This window comes from Ixodes scapularis, unplaced genomic scaffold (genome assembly GCF_016920785.2).
Source record: "Ixodes scapularis isolate PalLabHiFi unplaced genomic scaffold, ASM1692078v2 PGA_scaffold6__148_contigs__length_123643588, whole genome shotgun sequence".
NCBI lineage: Eukaryota > Metazoa > Arthropoda > Arachnida > Ixodida > Ixodidae > Ixodes > Ixodes scapularis.
The window spans coordinates 29,413,695-29,427,910 of NW_024609881.1; the positions used below are offsets into that span (position 1 = coordinate 29,413,695).

The 14,216-nt window shown below is 50.7% G+C and overlaps 2 protein-coding genes and 1 pseudogene across 2 annotated transcripts in view; all 3 read left to right on the plus strand.

The window, feature by feature from the left end:
* LOC120839607 (meiosis-specific with OB domain-containing protein) overlaps nucleotides 1-14,216 on the plus strand; it is a 65,410-nt gene that overhangs the window by 13,603 nt on the left and 37,591 nt on the right. The window contains exon 3 of the mRNA XM_040209919.3: nucleotides 663-735. Within this exon, the coding sequence (XP_040065853.3) occupies nucleotides 663-735 (73 nt within the window). The remainder of the gene's footprint in view (nucleotides 1-662; nucleotides 736-14,216) is intronic.
* LOC121833043 lies at nucleotides 8,598-10,132 on the plus strand. The gene has a single exon (XM_042286102.1). The coding sequence runs from the start codon at nucleotides 8,713-8,715 to the stop codon at nucleotides 9,910-9,912; it is 1,200 nt and encodes a 399-aa protein (XP_042142036.1). The 5' UTR covers nucleotides 8,598-8,712; the 3' UTR covers nucleotides 9,913-10,132.
* On the plus strand, nucleotides 13,714-13,877 carry LOC115325854 (annotated as a pseudogene).

Sequence of the window (14,216 nt, forward strand, 5' to 3'; positions counted from 1 at the left end):
GATTATTATTATTCGTTCGCATGGCCGCCACCCCGCGGCTGCAAATCGCGAAACATTCACGTTCTTTGCTTTGCTACTACGCAACGGAATCGCGATATTTCAAAAGAATGAGGCGGTTTCTCCGTCCCTGTTGCTAAGGTAAACAATGTAGGGAATGAAAAACTGCAAACTCTGTCGAAGTGAGAATTGGTGAAATTTTTACCGCCATTTATAATTTTCAAGCGCATGGATACATCAGTGCTCGTTCTATTGCACTGTCCGAGAGCGAGATGATTTCTCTTAGTGGCTTGTGACAGATGACTTTGTGTTTTTCATCTTTTGGTTTCACGTCGCTATGTGCTTTCTTCGAAATAAATCAGTTAAAATTCAGCACTCCGTCCGTGTACCCCATCTTTTCGTTCTTTGCTTTCTTCGGCGCTGTCCACTTTTCGTAATGCCAGACTCGGTTGCCAATTACATTCAGTGGTCTTGTTTGCTGCTCGTGGATTTGTATGTGCACACGTGCATATAACATTCCTTCTTAATTCGACGAGAAAGTGTAAGTTGCTATACCGCCTGGCTCAGCTAACGGCAATGGGCAGAAAAGATTTTCGCAACTAGCTTTCGCAACCGATGCGCTGTTTCAACGACGCGGGTCCTTGTTTTCTTTTTTTCCTCAACAGTCCAAGTAAATGCTCTGGTGAGGAATAGGAACTTGGGCTCCAACAGCGAGAGGTTTTCGCCCGACGCAACAAGGTAGGTGAACCCCGGCCTGCTCTACGTGCTCCGCTAAGCGGGTCAAATTTCTTTTAGAGGTGTGTACACGGAATAATAATAATAATAATTTAGTCTATTTTCATTACATGTAATAGTGGAGCCAAGAAAAAAAAGCTGCACTACGCGGCTTGACGTCTTCTGAGCCCCAGTACATTCTGCAGCAGCTTCAGAAAAATAACACGGAAAGTGTACTGTACATAATTAATCGCAGTGAAAAAAGAAAATGTAGAGAATAGAAGGTCACGTACTAAGCACCATATTAGTCAACATTCGTAAATCAGCACAAAACATACGTTTGAAATGAAAAAGAAAAAGAAAGAAAACGTACATTATACATCAATTTATAAATGAAAAAAAAAACAACATGACAGAGCGCAATTCGCCCAGAATTAATCTACTCATAAAGACACCTTTAGAATGCAATACATTTCGAAGCTTTGGAATTCGGTATACTAACATTTCTTTTCCAGTGTTCAGCCGACACGCCGGTACGTGCCAGTAATCAAGATTACGAATGTGGTGTAGTAGGAAATGTTTTAAGCGAGGCAATAGACCGATCTCACCAGCCAGTTTCACTACGCCACCACTGCCGCAACGCAACGAGGGAACTTTAGTTTTTCTGCGCGTGCGACAACCTCGCTAGAGCTGTGCGCGCGCAAGGCACGAACAATCTCGTGCACTGCCGATTGCCTCCTGTGAACTAAAGTTATGGCGGCCTCGCGCATGCGCCGAACGCTTGGCGAGATCGGTCTAAGGCACGAAGTGTTGTTGAGAAATAATTCTGTTCCAAGTTTTGTGGTTCTAATACCCCTGTCAGACGGGCCAGTTTAGTGTCACTACAAGCGAGTGCACTTCGCCCTTAGTGTCATTTCTGTAGTGTACCACACGGCTCCTTCCTGAGGAACACACTTGGCTTCGAGTGAGTTTGACGAACTCACTTCGCTCGATCGAGTACGTGGCATCAAGAGGAGTGTTTCAACAGTAAAACATAACAACACAGAAACCAAAAGGGTGGCGTAAGTTTTATTTTATAAAGAAAAAGAAATTCGTGAAAGACAGGACATGTAGAAGAGAGGCATTGAAAAAAAAAAATAGTGGGGTGAACTTGGAGTTTAGGCTGATCTGAACCAAGATTAGCGCAGCGCGAATTGATAAAAGACGACGACAATTAGTCAGTCATTCAACGGCTATCTTGGTTAGCAGAGAATGATAAAGCGAATTTTGTCTCAGCATGTAACTTTTCGAGACAACAGGATAATTATGATCTAATTAGGCAGTTTCAGGGCCTCCTCGTAGACTTCCATGGAACGAAGCGGAACGCCAAAGTTGGATATACTTCGTTCTTTATCTAGGCTTGCGATTATCGATCAGAATCATCCAATTGGCGTAAAAATCGTTTATTAGTGTAACGTTGTTTCAGAGCACAGCTCCTACGAACCCGTTTCTGAGTTGAGCGGCGTCGGCATAACCGCGCGTTGCGTTTCCCAGAATGACGTCACACGTGGCGTCACGTGTGTCATCACGTGTGACGTCACGAGGGTAAAATTTTCCCGCTAAAATTTGCGGTAAAAGTTTTTGCTAAGTTTGGTGGAAACTTTTTCTGCTAAATTTAGAGGGAAATTTTTGCTCGTGTGACGTCACGTGATGTCCCACTTGAAATTTCAGGTGACGTGTCATGTGGCGTCACGCGTCAATTCAGCGGGAAAATTTCCCGGCTTAATTTAGCGGGAAACTTCGCGAAAGTTGTACGCTAAGTGGGATGGGAACAGGAGAGGAGGATGGGAGGGTACGGAAAGGGAGCAGCTGAGTACCCTTCCCTTCGTACACTTCCCTCCTCCTCCTCGAGAGCTGCGCTGCGATTCGGCATTACAGAGAATTGTAAACGTCAAATTTCTTTTAACGTGTCTTTATTAAGGGGTATCGGTGGCCGAGTGGGCTAGCGCCCACCAGATCGGAGTACGCGTGGAGAGAAAGCTCGCGCTGGAGAACCCAGTGATCCTGAGCTCAATCACCAGCCCTGCCCGAAGAACACACTTCCAATGAAGTGAGTTCGGGGAGCACACTACGCTCGCTCCGGTAGACCGAGAGTGTAATCTCGATAGCAGTGTTCAAGGAGTAAACATAATAGAAGAAAGTAACGCTGCGTAAAATTCGTACTATTTTTATAAAAGTAATATTAGATGCGCACTTCTTTCCTGTTGGCAGGAAAGTAGTGCATCGTAGAAAAACAAGCGGCTAAACTAGTTTCCAGCTTTGGCTCCTGCGCGACGGCCAGCGACGGCCAGGAGGCACCTGCAAGACTCCACCAGGAATCTGAAGGTGGCAGGAGAGACGCGAAAGGCTTGCTTGGAATGGAACTCGCCCAAATGGGGCAAGGTGTCTTCGAACCACCGTTCGTTCCTCTGGAAAGTCCACCGATCTCGACTGATCACGGGTATACGGAGCGGGTATGGTGGAGGCATTGGCCTGCAGCTGCTGATCGATGTCACTTGAAATTCTTGCCTGTGCGTCGGCATCCAGGCTCAGCTGCCTCTCACGTGAAAGGCGTTGGGCTCTCACGGAGAAAAGTGACCCAACCACGCGCTTCCACTGTCCAACATCGCGAATATCAACCTCTAGCTCGTCCTTCACACACTCCATGATGTTTCGCTGTGGCGAGTGGCGAGTGGCCTTGTGGGCTCGCGCACACTAGATCGGAGCACGTGGAGCGAAAGCTCGCGCTGCAGAGCCCAGGGATCCTGGGTTCAATCCCTACACCTGTTTGTTTCGATCTGGTTGAGCATCGTACCGGCGTGCGGACGTGTATCACTGGCTTGTAATGGCTGATCGTAATTATCAAATTAGATTTAAATTTGGATTAAAGCTCGTGACTTAGCGCAACAATGTGTGGTAACGTGTTTCTAATAAGACGACGAAGTTATGAAAAAATGCCTATGCACTCTATAGTCGGATGCAACCTAAGAACAATTATTTAGCTCCACCCACAAGCGCATTGCGCCCATCTGAAGTGCCTCCGCCGTCGAGAAAGTAGTTCGCTAACAACGTTGCTTTTTCTTCCTCCAGGAAACCTGTCTTAAACTACTACAATATTTATTTAATTCATTCAGGACATTTAAATAAGTTAGAATACGTTTTTGTCAACGAAATAGCTGTTTAGTAAAGAAAGAAAGTAATGTCCAATGTACCGTCTTCCCAATTCATTTTCTGTCCAAGATACTGTCTAACATACCGCCTTCCAGTGCTAAGCCTCGCGCCCGCTGCAAACGCAAGCCGATACCATTAAGATTTCGTGGCGTAACCTCGGGCACGTAAAACACGGTGCAAAAAAGCAGAATAATTGTCACGAGAAAATAGCGTCGCGTTGCTAAGGCCAGCAGCCATGTCGAGCTTTTTTTTTCTTTTTTCAAAAGGATCGCGATTGGTCCACGGAATCGTGACGTCATGAAAACGATTGGCTGGCGTTTCTCGGCGTAGGATTACATTTTCCTCTGAGAGGCATTTCCGTTTTTTTCTTAGCTTGCAACCGACTATAGGCTCCTTGCATTGACGTCACATCGCGCACATTTGCACACCAAGTAAAAGGAGGAGAGGGAAGCTGCTTTTGTAAGAATTTTGAGTGACGGGTTAATCTTCTGTAATCTTCTGGGAGGAGAATAGCGACGCCTGTGCAAATCCGGAAGGCACAAAGGAGGGTCCTGATAAGAGGGGAGCTCCTTCTCCCCCTCTTCTCTGGAGGGTATCGGAAATGACGTCATGTGCAAGGAGCCTATAGTATTTTGCGTGCCCATTACTTACCCATCGTCATTGCCATCATTTTGGAGTGACACTAAGTTTTCCCGTGTAGCACCAACACACTTGGAGTGTGTTTCGACGGGTTGAAGTGCACTCGCTTGTAGTGACAGTAAATTAGCCCGTATGACAGGGGTATAAGTTCTGTGCTAGTGTAAAGAGTGTAATGCTATGTTCACACTACGGGCCCAGCGAGCAGATCCTTCACACCACACGCAAACTAAGCGAAACAAGCGGAACGACTTCGTTCAGACCACGATTGCTTGTAGTCTGAACGAAATCGTCCCGCTTCTTGCGCTTACTTTTGCGTGTGTTATGAAAGTAGGGACTCAAACGGGGAAAAAAAAATACATATAACGTTTCGGATACTGTTACCGTTTTCTGTTGATATTGGTTTCGTTTCAGGTTTTTACGGTTTCGGTTACCAATTGCACGTCCCTAAAAACCGTTTTTTTTTTCGGTTTCTCTAATATTTTTGTTTTATTGATATGCTGGACAACTGTTTTATAGTAAACGGTTTAAAGTAGCCCCAGACATCCAGCAACGGGTCATTCACAATAGCAAGAACCCAAAACGTCTTAGTACTCCTGATTGGTCGAAAGTTGCACACTAGCATCGTCCGCAGGAAAGAAGAATACTCGATTTACCCGCACTTGCTGCCGGTCGTACTTCCGGTGCCTGCTTGAAAACTATGAAAACTATGCTAGCTCTTTTCGGTTGGATCGCGACAGTGTTGCGCGCGATTCACTCGATTCACACACAGTTTTAATGCAATCCCGGCTGTGACTTTCCTCACTGGCTAACATTCATTCCACACACAGAGGACTCCAATATGAACGGGTAATAATTGTACGCCCTGCATGGGTTATATTTAGGGCTGGGCAATTGATCGATTAACCTACTGATTAATCAATTAAAGATTTAATCGCGATTAATTTTTAACCGGTTAACCGGTAAAATTTTGGCGAACCTAAGAGCTAAAAAAAAACTCAACGCTTTCGTCACGCATACGTGGACGAGTACACCTGTATGCAGGGCAAACTTTAGGTGAAACTTTAGCCTAAAGTAAGCTGTAGGGGCGCGATTTTGTAACGTTAGACAATTGCAGGAGGGGACACGTGACCCGGCCCCTTTAATGCTGTTCGAGTGTCCGTTCCGAGCATGCAGACTACTGTGAAAAATGAAGGGAGGTCGCTCTTCCCGGAGAATATCAACAAATCTCTTTGCCTTATGCAGCTGAAGTAATAATCTCTAAGCGTGAACGTCTTTGAACTGTTTTGAACTACGCATAGATGATGATTCGAAATCCAAATAGTATATTCCGCTGTTTGTCACCAATCTAGAAAAAAAAAAACGGAGAAAAAAAAAGTTTTTTTCATATGTTATCTGTGGAAATGAACGAGACGGATTAATCAATTAATTAGAGTGATACGGTAATAGATTATACACCGGAATCTCGCAGTGACGCAGGTTTTGCATTTTCTAGATGAGCGAAATTCATCTCAAGAGTGAAACTGAGATAAACACGGTCGCCCGCACGGTGCTTTTTCTGGCATGAAATTACCCACTTCTCTACGATAGCTTTTGGAAACAATGCACGCCCCCATATCCATTATTCGGATTTAGCTCGTTATGAAGAAAGTCTCCTCGAATACGCTCATGAAAACAAGCAACATGCCCCGTCCAAAGTCCCTAAACGGGTAATGTCCTTTATCACCTTCCTGGCACATCTTCAGCTGCTCCGCGGTCCGTACGACCTTGCACGAGAGAGTGCTATTGATACTGCCGAGACCGGTTATAACGAAGTCGGTTATAACAAAATAGCAGCTACAGCGAAGCAGTCACGATTTCCCATTCCCTTTTGCACTTCGTTATAACCGAAGTCGGTTATAACGAATAGCGGATATAGCGAAGTGATTTCCGATTCCCGCTGACTTAGTTATAATTGGTCTCGGCAATAATGACCGCGTTCATCTCGGAACGCGGTCATTACTGCCGAGGACGCAACGACGCGAACATTATGTTGCAATAGAAGAGAACTTGTCCGGAAACACGGAAGATCACTCTTTACTGCAGATGACAACGCCTAATATTGCGTAGTTTCCACGCGATCACTGACGGCCCTTTGATTGGGAAGAGCAGCAATTTAAGGGTGCACCCAGCAAATCGACAAGCGTCGCGCCACGTGTAGCCAAGAGTTACGATAATGCCGCGGCAGTGAAACACTCAAATATATCGCCGGAGAGGTACCAAGGGAAGTACCACCCAGTTCCGCTATTCGCGACGAGGAGTTCCGGGTATCGCCGCCTGGTGGACTTTTTTCACAGCAGTGAGGACACATAACTTCCTCTACCGGTGCAAGCGCGTGCAGTGCCAAGCTTCTATGCACGTTGAAAACGAAGAAATAACCTAACCCATAGTGAGGGGCCTTATAGTGAGGAAAACAGAAGCGCCCTAGCGAGCTTTTCACCGCGACGATAACTTGGCGAACTGTGGAGGCTGCGGCCCGCGCGACCCAATAAGAGCGCCGAAGCAAGGCACGTGGCAACGCTCCATGGTCGAGGCCACGGAGGCCTCGTTACCGACACAGCAACGACACCGCCCGCGATAAAACGTAGTTGTATTGCTTCGTTTGCTTTTAGTAGTGTTTCGGTAAGACTCTTCTGACCGGAAGAGAGTCGAGGACAAGAAACTTTAAACGATACTTGCAACGGATCAACACTTATCTGAGAACAACGTGCCTTTCGAACGATGTTTGAACGATCACAACCGACTAACCAACCGCTTCCACTCAAAACAGTAGCGAGTTTTAGTAGACCGTGTTTCCCGCTACGCTAAGGCCCTCCGCTACCCGGAACTCTACAGCCAAGGCCATCGGCGCGCAGGCGCAGTGGCGATTCCGCGCTCCGCTCTGCAGAGCGGCTGCACGAGAACGATCTTCTAAAACTCACTATTGCCCTGCCATTAGCACCCGCCACAGATTCGCGGGTAAATTGGGCGTACAGTTGCCTCATGAACTGTTCAGAGTGGAGCTTTAATGAAATCGAGGAAAAGCCCTTCTAGCACTAGTCGACATGCGCGGTCACATGTCTCTAATATTGGCTTCGTGAACATTTAGGCGTTCCAATCAAGTGGCAATGCCAGTCCGTAAAAGGAACAAAATTAATTGACTATCATGATTTGTATCGAGATTCAAATCAAATTGATTTTTATTCTCCACTCTGCACTAAATATATTTGCGACCCATTCGCAAAACTTTCTTCATGGCTCCCGGTGACTGGTCGATCGATTGCTCTGCGGGAAAGCAGACCCACGGGATTTTTTTATTGCACTCGCGAGGCGCAATTTACACTGAATAAATGTCCCCTCTAAATTATTTCATCCACACAGGCGGCACTTCCTTACAAAACTACCCCTCCCCCCCCCCCCCCCCCGGCCCAAAAAAAGACTAATATTAAAAAAAAAATAACAATAATAAAATTAGGGGACAAAGCAACAATAATATCGCAAGGCACTGCTTCCGGCTAGCACTAGTGCATTAGGGAGACTTTGCGTGGCGGCACGGACCGACTGTACTACGTCCTATGAACAGGGCGAAGTTTTTTTCCGGCGCCTTGCAACGCTCGTCGGTCCAATCGCCTGCCTACTTTTTATCACCTGACATCTCTCTCTGCGCATAAGTATGAAGGGGAGCGTGATCACGTGGCAAAATATGACAGCTAGGTCCATGAAAAACGTAGCCTCCACCGGAAATATATATGTTTATTTATTTATTTTTTTTTTTTTTGTGGGAGAGGGGGGGGATTTACGTGCACAAGAAGCCGCACGTTTCGGTGCGCAAAAATATCGAGAATATAGCTTAAGGCTTCCTTTTGCGATTGAATGTAACTTAGGGATAGAACTAACTTGGCTGTAGTCAAATGTATGTTTAGAATATTGTTATTGGTTCCTTTGTAGAAATCGGGAAATATGATATTTAGCTATGAGATACCTGGCTATCGCGGGAAGCTGGTTGCAGGTGGGGTAGAATTTGCTGCATGCCAAAGTATCGCTTCTCGGCCTTTTGGCTAAGATCAAAGTGTAGCGGGCCGAGAGTTTTTGAGTCTTAAGCACGTTCCTGGGACCCCGTTCGTTGCGTGGTCCCCGGGTTTTTCTTTTTCGCCAGTCATGGCGACGCCCTCCGTGCCTACGAAGGCACAGTGTTTTTTCTTCAGTGTCCCCAACGACACTTCGGTCGACGCGGTAATGGACGCGTTCCAAGTAGCCACCGGCCCCGGTGGCTTGAAGTACCTCCAGCACCACGGTGGGGTGAGGTTTATGGCGGCCGTTAGCAGCATGGCTGTTGCCGACCGTCTTGTAGCTCAAGGTCACTTGATGCTTGGTGACGTGGCGGTTCCTCTGGAGCCCGTTGGCGCCCGACTCCTCCACGTGTCTGTCTACCGTTTGCCCCCTTACGTGACTGAGGAAGCCGTCGTCCAAGCCCTCAGCATGTATGGAAAAGTGAAGGGAATTTCCTACGTGACATTCCGGGACCGCCCAGACATCATGACTGGCACCAGGGTGGTGAAGGTGGAGATGACCAAGCCCATCCCCAACTTTATCAGCATCCAGGGCCACCGCGTCATGGTAGACTACAGGGGAATGCGGCGGGTATGCAGTAAGTGTGGGCAGGAGGGCCACATTGGACCTGCCTGCAAAACCCCACGGTGTGATCGGTGTGCGGTCTTTGGCCACTCAACGGCAGGCTGCACGGAACCATGTCAGCGGTGTGGACATGCCCACGCAACGGTCGACTGCACACAACGCAAGACCTACGCTGCCGTCACCCAGTCGACAGCCGCCCGTCCATCTTGCGTGCAGCCCCAGGAGACTGCAACCGCCCCCGTAGTCCCCCCGGCGTCGGAGCAACGAAAGGACGACCCAAGTCCGCCCGTCTACCCTCAAGACGTGCCCCCGCTCCAAGGCAACCCGGTCGCTGTTGACAACTCCCAGTTGAGTGACGCGGGTAGCCTGAGTTCCGATGCTGACCGCCTCGTCGTGGTCGAGGATGACGAAGTGACGCCCGGCCAAGGGCATCCCCCGTCTTCCCCCACCTCTCCTCGTGTTTCGGCGACTCCCAACACGCTGGAGCAGCTGAGCGCGAAAGCTGCGTCTGCAGGTACACCTGCCGGTACGCCTGCTGGAGCGTCGTCCGCCGTCGACACGACGATGGAATGCGACCGACAGGAGGTCAAGCGTGGATTCTCGAGTTCCAGCAGCGGCTCAGACGCGCCAAGCTCCGCTGTAGCCAAGAAGAAGCGTCTGGTGTGCAAAGACAGCAGCCCGGGAGACTCCGACCTGGAGGGCTACAGTGACCTCGAATTCTAGGTTCCCTATGCATCAATTTTTCTTCACACTGCTGCAGATCCTCACCCTGAATGTTCAAGGTTTTCGCAACCCAGACAAGCAGCGTGAGGTTGTGCATTTTGCGCGCTCAGTTAACGCGGACATTGTTTTTCTTCAAGAAACCAATTTTTTTTCAATGCGTGACGTTGCAGCGTTTCGTGATCTTTTCAATCTCGACTGTTTTTTTTTTCCTTTGGCGATGGTCGCTGCCGAGGCGTAGGCGTGCTCGTCTTTCGCCGCTCGCTTTGTCGTGGCTGTTCTTGCGTTTTCGACCACGCAGGCCGTGTGCTCGCTTTCGATTTTTTCGTTGGGCAGCAACGTTTGCGCGCTGTGAATGTGTACGCGCCCGCTCAGGCGTCTTTGTCGAACAGCTTTTTTCAAGAGTTAGATGTTTTCTTGCTAGAATCTCACCCTTTTTTTCTTTTAGGGGATTTCAACTGCGTTCTAGACGCTTATCGCGATATCCGCGGGCCAGGCCGGGGCCGAGCAAACTGGAACGCTCGGGAGCTCGGGCGCCTTGTCGGACAGTTCGATCTACGTGATGTGTGGTGCGAGCTGCACGGCTCCACCTTTGCCGCCACGTGGTCTCGCGCCGCCTCGAGCAGTCGCTTGGACCGCGCATACTTCCCGGCCGCTCTCGTGCCGTATGTTTTGCGGTGCGAGGTCCTCTCTTTCCCCTCAACGGTGGGATACGTTTCGGACCACTACCCCCTCTTGCTGTCGTTAGACATTCCGGGAGCTGACAACGCCCGTTGCATGCTCTGGCGTCTGGACGTGCGGCTCTTGCGCGATCAGGACGCAGTGCGGTCGCTCCGCCGGGATCTTGTTGCGGCGCTCCAGGACATGGGGCCAGACCCCGAGCGCTGGGACAGCCTGAAAGTTCTTTGGCGCACCTTGTGTGTGCGCGAGGGTAGGTGGAGTAGACGCCAGCTCTCTGACAGGCTCGCTGAGGTCCTCCGCCGTATACACATAGTTCAACGAGGAGGCTCCACGACACCACTCATGCAAGAGTATTTAGATATATTACGGGCTCGGTACTCGCGTATCTTACGTGGGCACTCGGGCATTGCGGCGTTACAGTCCCTCGACAACCGTCCGGTGTCTGACCCGGAGGTCCTTCGTTACCTTCGAATGACTCGCTCGGGTGGCGACATGCCGCGCCACATTCCGTCTGTCACGCTGGCCGACGGTGCTAAGTCGTCGTTGCCCGGAGATATCGAGCGGGTCTTTTATGGACATTTTTCGGCCTTATCCGAGTCTGATAGAGATCCCCTCGACGGCTCTTTCAATTCCCGCGTCCTTTCCTTTTGCGGCGCGCTCCCCCTGGTACCTGAGCCCGAGCGAGACTCCCTTGCTCGGCCAATCACGCTTCAGGAGGCATCTGAGGCCCTGAGGTGCATGAAGTCTGGATCTTCACCGGGCACGGACGGTCTTCCTACGGAATTTTATCGAGAGTTTTGGCCTCAGATAGGCGCTGCGCTTGTCGCCGTTTTCAATGCATTTCTCCGTGGCGGCGGTGTCCCGGACTCGTTCAGACGCGGCCGCATTGTCCTACTTCCCAAGGAAGGTGGGGATCACTCCACACCCAACGCTTGGCGCCCGATAACGCTTCTCAACACGGACTATAAGATCCTGGCTGCCATCCTCGTCCGGCGTCTCCGCGACATCTTGCCGGGGCTCATCAGCCCGTACCAGACTTGCTCCGTCCCCGGACGGACAATTTTTTCGTCACTATCTCTTACCCGCGACGTCTTCCAGTACGCCACATCACGCGGCCTACGGGGAGCATTCGTTTCACTTGACCAAGAGAAGGCGTTTGATCGCCTAGAACACCATTTTCTCTTTTCCATCCTCCGGGCTTTTGGTTTCCCGGCAGACTTCGTCCGCCTCTTCGAGGTTCTCTATGCCAACCTGGTCAGTGACCTTGTTATCAATGGTCGGGTCACACCATGCTTCCCAGTGGCACGAGGTGTACGTCAGGGCTGCCCTTTGTCGCCCTTGCTTTTTGTGCTTTGTTTGGATCCACTGCTGCGTCGGATCAACGACCACCCCTCGGTGCGCGGTTTTCCCCTCCCTGGATCAGGATCTTTGAGGGTGTCAGCCTACGCGGACGATGTTTCGCTCTTCGTGCGGGACTCGGATAGCCTTGTAGTCATCTTTCGGCTTTACGAGGAGTACGCTGCCCTTTCCGGGGCCCGGCTGAACACGTCAAAGAGCAAGGCCCTCATTTTTGGCGGCTTTTCTGACCCACTTCCGGGCGGCATCCCGACGACTGCGGTTGTCCGGGTTCTAGGTGTTCTTTTTGATTGCTCCGGCGTGTCGCCCGACACTTGGGCCGGTATCGTTGCGGATGTAACGCACCAAGCGAGGTCGGCGGCTTGTTTCTCACTTCCCTTGCGTGATCGTGCGTACGTGGTGAAATCTGTCCTCTGTGCGAAACTCTGGTTTGTGGCGCGCGTTGCGCGTCCGCCTCCGACCATTGTCCGCCGACTTAACTCTGCAATTTTTTCGTTTTTCTGGGAACAGCGTACGGAGTTAGTGGTTCGGCAAGCTCTTCGCCTCCCTCGTACCTCCGGAGGTTGGGGACTACCGTGTTTGACTACATTTAGTCGAATCCTCGCACTTCGAGGCGTCTTGGAGCTGCTTGAGGATCCCGACTACCCTGGACGCAACCTTGTTCTCTACTGGCTGGGCACTCATCGGCGCATCTTGGTGCCTCGAGGTCTTGGCAACCTCTGCCCCACCGCTGAGGCGCCGTCGCCGTTTTATGTCGCAACAGTCCGCACTCACCAGCAACTTGTAACCGACGTGCCGGATGCTGATGTCCTAGACACCCCTGCTTCACGTCTTTGCGAGGCCCTCTGTGCGCCGGAGGTACCCCTCCTCCATCAGGTGCAGAGCCGCACTTCTGACTGGGCGTGTGCCCTGTCCCCGGACCTTCCCACGGCCGTGGCGGACTTTCACTGGAGGCTTGGTTGGGGTGTTTTGCCCACCCGGGATCGCCTCGCACGGTGGGGCGTCTCGGCGTCTAACCTGTGCCCTAACTGCGGCGCTCTTGAGACAAACGTACATGTTGTGTTCGACTGTGTTGTTGCTCGTACGTTCTGGACTCTGGTGAGCCGAATGTTTGCGCTCCCGCTGGGCAGGCACTTCCGTGCGCGCCGCCGCAGCTCCAGGCTTGTGTTTGCGGTCGCATGTTTCATTTTGTGGCAAAACAGAAATACCGCTGTTGCCCGAGGGCGTCGTTTAGGGCGGATGTTCCCTATGATCCGCAGGCTGCGCATCCTCTTGCTTTCTCATCTTGAGGATGCCCTTTTTGTCCTCGGGGAGGAGGAGTTCCTCCGACGCTGGCATACAGACTTCATTACCATCCGCTTCCATCGCCCGGTCCTTGGGGGTGCGTTGCCGCTGTAATTACGTCATGATTTCAGTGCTCCCGCCGTGGAGCCGGCTTTCAGGCCGGTTTTAATGGCGGTGTTTCCAGCTACATATCTGGGGAACGCGAGATCGCCGGCCACTTTTACGGGGTTGCGGTGGCGTCGGGGCGCCGGGCCCTGGTCGGCTCTGGTTTGGGGGTGGTGGGTGGACCTTGGGGCGACCTGCCCTGGGGTTTGCCCGCTGGCCTTCGGTCGGGGCCGGCTGGGGGTCGGCGCTCTGGTGGTGCCGCGGCCCCTGTGGTCAGGCTAAACCCTAGTTTGGTAATTAACTGTTCTCTGTAATTTGTCCTTGTCTCAGCCGTTTGTATATATTTGTGCCTTGTAATTTTGTGGTTCTCGTCAATAAATTTCTCTTTCCAGTTTCTGTTCTTATCAGCTTAATATCTGATATGGACCTAATTGGTCCAAGATATTAAACTTATTTTTGTAAGTGGCGTCCCTACGAAGCTTGCTTCGAGGGCGCTAGGGTCGACCCGGTATCGCACTACTTCCGGGAGTGGCCCGTCCCCCTCTGGGGGAAAATAATGAATTACAAAATCAGATCAAATGGTATATGTGTTCATGCATGGCCCCCGAATCGAAAGAGCGTTGAAACACTTGTATCGGACTGCGCACTACTACGTCGCCTTCAAACTGGGACAAAACCTTACCGGACAGAAATGTTCTCGCCTCCGGGAGCAATACCACTTCAAGATCCCCGCCCCCAGCTGTACACCGGACGATGTTAGCAGTGTGACGATCGGCAGAGTGTCAGTGATACGCGCTCTGGCTCATTCCAGCAGAGCCGTTGGGAAACGTTTTAGAGATCAACTCGCAAAAAATATTCGCGTCAAGTGAAGCGTGCGCGCA